Source organism: Scardinius erythrophthalmus (genome assembly GCF_964197995.2).
Source record: "Scardinius erythrophthalmus genome assembly, chromosome: 6".
Classification (NCBI taxonomy): Eukaryota; Metazoa; Chordata; class Actinopteri; order Cypriniformes; family Leuciscidae; genus Scardinius; species Scardinius erythrophthalmus.
The window spans coordinates 13,574,409-13,582,691 of record NC_138226.1 but is presented as its reverse complement, the minus strand read 5'-3'; the positions used below and the strand labels follow the sequence as shown (position 1 = coordinate 13,582,691).

The 8,283-nt window shown below is 37.8% G+C and overlaps 1 protein-coding gene across 1 annotated transcript; it reads right to left on the bottom strand.

Annotated features, from left to right (window-relative positions):
- Window positions 1-24: 24 nt before the first annotated feature.
- me3 (malic enzyme 3, NADP(+)-dependent, mitochondrial) lies at window positions 25-8,064 on the bottom strand. The gene is made up of 15 exons (XM_081367833.1): window positions 7,880-8,064; window positions 6,797-6,981; window positions 5,985-6,118; window positions 5,717-5,866; window positions 5,468-5,543; window positions 5,237-5,398; window positions 4,550-4,653; window positions 4,163-4,272; window positions 3,942-4,039; window positions 3,358-3,471; window positions 3,051-3,156; window positions 2,639-2,781; window positions 2,340-2,513; window positions 2,135-2,233; window positions 25-1,048 (listed from the first exon to the last, which is right to left on the bottom strand). Exons 2-15 carry the CDS (start codon window positions 6,974-6,976, stop codon window positions 887-889), a joined length of 1,812 nt encoding a protein of 603 aa, XP_081223959.1. The 5' UTR covers window positions 6,977-6,981; window positions 7,880-8,064; the 3' UTR covers window positions 25-886.
- Window positions 8,065-8,283: the final 219 nt, after the last annotated feature.

Below are 8,283 nucleotides of genomic sequence, written 5' to 3'. Positions count from 1 at the left end.
GCTCAATCTCATAAACTAAACCCATTTGTTTTTGTATTTGTTTATTTAAAAGTCACTGTTCCTTTAAAATCTTGAATTTCTTAAAATATAATTCCATAGTTGAGCATTACTAATAATAAGCAGAGCATATTCCAAAATGAGGAGAGACATTAAAAACAATTCCACATGATGCAATGAACAGAGACAAATAGCTCGCTTCTCAGGTGGACACTTAAACAAACAGATATGATCAATCTAACAACTTCCAGTATTCATTGCATGACAATTATATGTTTAAAATGAGACAAACTTTGGTGTAGACAACAGGATTAACTTGTAAAAAAAAACATTTCAATGTGCAATTCACACAGCAGCTCATTAGATGACTACTTTACCTACCTGATAAAAAATACCTTCACATACAAACATTCAACCCAGGCAGTCTGTCATTTCCCAGTGGGAGTCAAAAGTCTCTCCCTACACTGACATTTGCATTTGCAGGAGTACTAAATAGTTGGAGCGGATAACTGTTTAGAAATAAATGAAAGCTGATAGAGAGCTGATATAACAATAATGAAGAACTAATATACTGGAGAGGAGGACCACTGAGAAACAAGCCTGGGAAGTGGGAAAAAGCCTGCAACTTATTTAAACAGAGCTGCATTTTTCCCTTTGAACTGAGCCACTGATCTAAAGATATTTTGAGTTTGAATGAACACTGCATTCTTTTATCTCTTTCAGCCCACAGCAGATACAGCTCATCTCGTGCCAAATCAGTGGGAACAGTTAGTGTTTTAGGATTGGGTGGCCTGGAGCTGGAGTGTATATCGTCATGATTATGAACTGAGAAAAAAGGCATGTGACTGATACAAGTATATCCCTTTAGAGAGGATGATGGTCAAATAATCTACACGTTCTGAACCTTCATGGCATCCTTGGGCCAGCTGTATGAATCCAGAGTGAAGGAGTCATAGTCAGCGTTATAGACATGGGATAAAACAAAGGCCTCTTTATCTTTGGGTTCAGGGTACGAAGAGGCAATGCCATGCTTGTAGGCATAGTCCACAATCTAAAGAAAAAAAAGAGTTTGGGTAGAAAAAATAGTGAGTGAACAAAATTATTGCTTTATTGCAGAGTACAGTGACAGACTTGCTCAGTTTTGCAATTAAACCTTATGCAAAGACAAAATTAATCTATTTGTGATATCTTTAGGAAATATAACACATTTTTGCAAACTTCATGCCATCAAATCTTTGACAAACATTTGGCAACATTTGTTGAGGCGAAGTTTACTTTGTTGCATGCTGGTGTATTATATTATTGTGTGTGTGATCATAAATTTAGATTTTGCAACGATTTCAGCTCACTGGCATTAGTGCTAACATCTGAAAAACTTACCAAGGCTGCATTTATTTGGATAGAAATACAGTAAACACAGTAATATTGTAAAATATTCCCACAATTTAAAATAGCTTTTTTAATATATATTTTAAAATATAATTTATTCCTGTGATGGTAAAGCTTAATTTTCAGCAGCCAGCACTCCAGTCTTCAGTGTCACATGATCCCTCAGAAATCATTCTGCTGATTTTATCAATGTTTAAAATAGTTGGGCTGCTTAATATTTTGTGGATACATTTTTTTTGTTCAGGATTCTCTGGTGAATAAAAAAATTCAGAAGTATTTCACTGAAATCTTTTGTAACATTAGTAATACCACTTTTGAATCCTTGCCGAGTAAAAGTAATTTTTATTTTTTAAATCAAAACTTACTGACCTTAAACTTTTAAACAGTAGTGTACTTTGCTATATTAATAAATCTATTAAATTTAGTAAGATCTCATTCCATATTTCTTATGGGTGCCAAAATTAATCTCTGAATTGAACAACAACCACATTGTTCTGTGTGTTAATACATTTTTAATTTTGTTTACTAGCACTAGTGCTAACATCTAAAAAAGTAACTGTACAGCACCGATTTACTGTGAAATCTGTCCTGACAGCTCTTACAACCTACTTTGCTATATTAATAAATCTCTTAATTTAGCATGGTCTCATTCCATATTTGTTATGGGTGCCAAAATGTAGAGTTGGCTTATGAGACCTGTTCTTGAAATAATCATCATCATCATCTGCACATTTGAACACTTACTGACCTTAACAGCAATTTTGAAGGACACTTCTCGGATAGTATTCAGAGGAGGGTACAGTCTACCCTCAGCCAGATGCTCCTCAGTAACCATGTCAGATATCGCCTAAAAGAGAAATCAAATCCTTCATTTTAGCTTTCACATTAAATAAATTTGTAATCAATGCGTTTTGTACTGAAGCACAAATTCACATTTACTAATGTGCATTTACCTCTGCTGTAGTAAGGAAAATGTCATCTGAGATGTGGCGAACACCACAGGCAATGACTCCCAATGCGACTCCAGGGAACACATAAGCATTGTTTCCCTGGCCAGGGATGAAGCTGCGCCCATCTGCCAAAGTGACCTTTTTAAAGGGGCTTCCGCTGGCAAATATGCCCCTTCCCTGTGATACACACACATGCCATTAAAGCATTTGGTCTGAAACTGCTATTTGGGATGCTATAATAAGAGACCATTAGTTAACATCCCTCTCACCAGTTTTATTCATTTGATTTCAGTGAAGATTACCTCAGTAAGCGTGTAACACTGCTCTGCTGTGCATTCAGCTTTGCTTGTGGGATTGCTGAGTGCAAAAATAATTGGACGTTCGTTGTAAGTAGCCATGTTCTTGATGATCTTCTCAGTGAAAGCACCAGTTATAGCAGCCACACCTGTAGATAGATGGGATTACAAACAACAAACTTGACATTTTCAAACAGTAAAAGTATTATGCATTTAGCATTATAAACAGAAATACATTCATCTTTTGTAAAAAATATAAACGTTTATGCCCCCTAATGGCTTCAATATGCCATTGCAATTATTACAGTATTAATAAAAACTATTAAGATTCGCCAAGCACCATTATAAGTATAAAAAACACATGAGACAAATAATACTAAAATAACACTGGTATAGAACGCGATCAAACACTCCTTACCAATTATAGCTGTGGGCTTAATTGTTTCCACCACTTCCTCTAGAGTCTTGATGTGCGGATGATCATGTGCAAATTCTTCCTTCTCATGGTTCAGATGACTTCTGCCCTAAATGGCCAAATAACAGTTTTGGTATAACGTTTAATTTTGGAAGCATTCAAATGCAGTTTATTGCTGTAATTGATGCATTTGCATTTTCAATTAAGCCTACATACTTTTTCTATATTCAGATGTTGAGGAGGAGGAAAAATATAGCTTTAATGAAAGAAATGACAAACAAAGACAAGCTGGTGTGGGATTGATTGTTACCTTCACAATTAGGCCTTTAGAATCCACCATCCAAATCTTCTTGGCAGCCTCAGCATGAGATACACCTTCCTTGGCCATGGCCATTATCAGTAAGTGAGCAATGCCCAAGGCAGCCTGGTCATGTGACAAACACATCTGATCATCCTGAAATAACTATTGTAAAGGCCCGTTCATACTTCACAACAAGAAAGATACCTATAACTATATAAGCGTCCACACCAGCGGACGATATCGTTCAGTTTCTTCTAATCTCGCGCTGCAGTTTTGTTGTTGCCGCTTTAAATGCTTGAGCTCTTAAAGCAGAATGGATTCTGATTGGCTGTCAATGTTTTTACTGTTCATCAGCTGGGAAAAAAAAATATTCTGAAAGTGACTCCAATGATATCTTTTCTCTATGCCTTAATCGTTATAGTTGTGGTGTGGACTCTGCTATTCTTTATTTAGAACGATTTTTAGAACAACATCCTTATCGTTATAGTTATTGTCCTTGGTGTGAACGGGCCTTAAGCTTGAAAGTGCTTAGTAATGGGTCTTGCTATTTCTCAGTAATATTTTGTAGCATCTCTTAGTTGAATGCACATTACCTCTCCTGCTCCCTGAAATACGAACTTGTGGTCAGAGAGTTTATTCTTTGTGATCTTAAGAGCAGCAAGGATCCCAGCAACAGCAACCGAAGCTGTGCCTGAAAAAGGCGGAGAAAGAGGTAAGTAAACAGTTTTATGGCTGTGACACATTTTCCATTATAAAGAATACAAATCATTATAGTAATATGTAATATATTTGATTTTACAGTGTGCATACTTACCCTGGATATCATCATTAAAGGTGCAATAACGGTTGCGGTATTTATTGAGAATGCGAAAGGCATTGTTGTTCGCAAAATCCTCAAACTGAATTAGACAATTCATCCCATACCTGAAACAAAATATGGCATGTCTTTACAGTCTGGAAGTATTTCACACACACAATCTTACCCTCTAGTTAACAATTAACTTGAGAACAACCTAAACGAATCATTGAGTCAGTGAGTTGAAAGCATGAATCAGATAACATCTGATTCATGAACAAATCATTCAAACCGGATTTGTGAACTTGAACTGATTCAGTGAAAATATCAGCTCAAAACATTGACTTGAACAACATGATGGTGAGTGAATCATCTTTCATTTCAGAATTTTAGTTTCAAACATACCTGTCAGTGACGGCTTGCATGAACTCATCAATGAGGTCATCGTATTCTTTGCCCCTCACTCTTTTGTGCTTTAAGCCGATGTACAAGGGGTCATCCAAGAGGGTCTGAACAAAAACAAACAGAAATGGGTTAAAAGGAGACAACAGGACAACCATGTTTGTAAATCCAATGAAACCTATGAACAACAGAGTACAGTTTTACAGTATACACTACCATGTTTGGGGACAGTAAGATTTTTTTTGCATTAAATTGATCAAAAGTGACAGTAAATACATTGATATTGTTACAAAGGACTTCTATTTGAAATAAATGCTGTTCTTTTGAATTTTCTATCCATCAAAGAATCCTGAACAACATATTACAGAAAAATATAAAGCAGCACAACTGTTTTTTTTATCATTGATAATAAGAATTGTTTCTTGAGCACCAAATGAGCATATTAGAATGACTTCTGATAAATGTGACACAGAAGACTGGAAGATCACAGGAATAAAATGCATTTTAAAACAGATTAAAAAGTGTTATTTAAATATGAATAATATTTTACAATATTACCGTTTTTCCTGTATTTTTGATCAAATAAATGCTACCTTTGTGCACATAAGAGACTTCAAAAACAGAAATCTGAATCTTGCCGACCCCAAACCTTCGTTTGACAGTAGTGGAATTATGCTAATCTCATTTTACCTGATTATCAGTGCCAACATCTAGCAGCACAGGCAGGCACTGCTGAGGTGGCACTCCTCCACATGCTGTATACAGAGCTAGTTTGCCCACTGGGATGCCCATTCCATAGCCACCCAGGTCTCCTAAGCCCAGGATTCGTTCTCCATCCGTCACAACTATGGCCTATTAATACACATACAATGAAACGTCCATCTACTGGCACTGAATGACACTTTATCACTCTGCACATACCTTAATGTCCTCCTCTGGCCATGAGTTCAGCATGGTGGCAATATGCCCCTTGTCATGGATGGTGATAAACAGCCCTCTAGAAAAAAAAAAAAAAAAAAGTCAAAACCACGTGTTCCTTACATGCTCGTTTTTTTCCCCCATGCAGCTGAGAAAAACTGGTTGGACTGGTCTGAGTGTTTATAAGTATTTGATTCAGATTTGGTCTGGCTAAACCAGTCGTTCCAGGTCTAGATATTGTATATACCTCACCTTGGTCTTCTGAATGCAAGGCCATACTGTTGGCAGGCCAGGCCCACAGTAGGAGTATAGACAATCGGCATGAATTCTTCAATGTCAGAGGTCAACACACGATAGAAAAGCTTCTCATTCCTGTCCTGCAGGGTCATCAGCAATATGTATCTGTAGAGTTAGAACGGTTATTTTGAGTATGACTAGGAAATGGACCAACAAAAGTATCATCAATGTGCTTTTCACTGGCATGGAGTTTATCCTGAATGTTTCAATGAAGTTTGGTTACTTGTCGAGAGGGTTACTGCGTGTCTCGTAGCTCTTCATGACACGAAGCACTTGGACATCCTGAGAGAGGAAACAGGGAGGAAGAAGGCCGTGGATTCCCAGCTGTAACCTCTCCTCCAGGGTGAACGCCATGCCCTGTTAACAGCACCATAACTTCATTAACAACATGTGACAGCTGCGAATGTAAAAGAAAAATGCACACTCCTCCTACAGTTTGGTTGGAATACAAATTATCACCCTGCAAGTGTGTCTGCGCTGGGCAAACTTCCAGCTTAGGGTAGAAGCATCACATGTTGGATCTATTTATTTCTGACCAATGGGAAGTAAGCATGGCCACCCTCCCCTGTTAGATTCTCCACTCACTGTTTACGTCTAACAGTTTCCATTTGCCATGGCTTTTAGGTTCTACACTTTTTAATCATACCCATTCCTCATCCTGTATCTCATTCTGACTTGAAAATCTTTGCAAACAGGATACAGAATGCAAAAGAAACATTTACATAGACACATTTCTATGACCCATGCAAAAGTGCTTTGCAAAACTCCTGAGTCATATCCTGCAACAATCCTGATATGATTTTAAGAAGCATTTTTAGAGCATCCCATCTTAATGCTTCATAATGCTTGTTGATAGGGGCCAAAATCAGACTCTGCCCTTCAGATTAAAGATCTCACAATGCCACTTTCATACTTTCTTATCTCTGGGGACTTTAGCAGCACTAAATGGTATAAAATCACATCAAAGCACCGGCTGCAGACAATCTAATGCCTGGTTTGTCACGTAGATCACGTTTGCGCCCTAAAGATGCTTACTTTGTTAAAGTGGGGGTTCCTGGTGATATCATAGCCTCGTTTTTTGGTGAAGACTGTGCGCTTGGAGTTAACACCTGTGTGACAGACCCTCACTGTCCCTACGATAGCAGGACGGAGTGACACGGGACTGGAGAAAACCTTGCACAGCGCCAGCACACTTTTGCCCGAGAGAGAGTTCATGATTCCTGCAAAATGAGAGAATTCAAGTTCAGAGAGGATTCTTTTGGAAATTTCACTATGGTATAATAATGGTTTCCAACAAAAAAACAGGGGCCAGTTGCATAAACATAGCTATTTTAAGACAGACTGTATCTGAAGAACTAGTCTAAACAACATGCAGTTAACCAAGTAATCAGTATTTTCAGATTCAAATTAGACTAATCGACCCGTTTTAGTAACTTATTAAAAAAAAAAAGAAAAAGAAAAAAAGAAAGAAAAAGAGACCAGTGTTATGACCAGTCTTAAAGGGGAAGAAAAGTGAGATGACCCACTAGTAAGACTAGTCTAAGCATTTTTTACAACTGGTAACAGTTCACGCTGGTTTAATAGATGTTTTTTAGCTGGTAGGCCACCTTAGAGCTCAACAAACCCAGCTTTTAGATGTTCAAGCTGGTTTTTGTAACGTTAGTTGATCGTTACAACTAACTATCCAACTAATGACCAGCTACTGTACCAAATTAAGATGGGTTTTCCAACAAAATTATTTTACAGTAATAAGAATAACTGTCATAGCAATCATTAACTGTGGTCAATATGGTATTTTTTAAAAATATTTGTATTATTATTATTATAAAGGGTTGCATTGGTGAAAAGAATAAATCACTAACGTTACCGCAATAGGCTAACGTTACACATTTTGTCAGGTTCAGCAACTTCGTCCTCTACCATTGTAAACAAGGCCTTTAGGTAGAACATATAGCCGCACAGAGGCTTTATGTATTGTATTATGATCCGTAGATGTTCACCACGCTTCTTTAAGTTGAACAACAGTAATGTTTGAGGCCAAATGCACATTACAGCGAGGTTCAGAATAAGCATTGGCATTGTTCTGCAAGACATTTGTTTCCAAGCAAAGCCGCGTACCTGAGAACAGCCAGTCCACCGGCACCTTCTGCTTCACTGGGTTTAATTGAAACGCTGACCTCCTGCTGCTGCCTGTCTCCACTGACCAGCCTTATCTGTAGATGTTGAAATCGACTGATAACGAACTAGGTTTGTTTAACATTGACACTTTTGCTTCCCAACGCCTTCACATTGGGCCCGCCCCCACTTGGACAGAAGTGGCCAATAGGATGAGGCGATGCGAATGACGGAGCTATAAACGGAAAATTTGTTGGCCTATCTAGTCGCTCCCCCGCCCATCGTTTTGTTTGTTCAAACGTTCAAACCTTTTTTTACAGTCTATACTTAAAACGTTTGCATAAAGCAGAATAAAAAGATACTTAATCGAGGACGTCGCTCGGAATTGATTCAAACATGATCAACTG

Bases quoted from the DNA above. Each gene is read 5' to 3' on its own strand.
- me3 (XM_081367833.1), bottom strand. From the start codon at position 6,976: ATGAACTCTCTCTCGGGCAAAAGTGTGCTGGCGCTGTGCAAGGTTTTC. The intron at 6,119-6,796 runs GTAAGCATCTTT...TGCTGTTAACAG, and splicing joins GGAACCCCCACTTTAACAAA to GGCATGGCGTTCACCCTGGA. The intron at 1,049-2,134 runs GTCAGTAAGTGT...TTTTTTCTTTAG, and splicing joins CCTTCAAAATTGCTGTTAAG to ATTGTGGACTATGCCTACAA.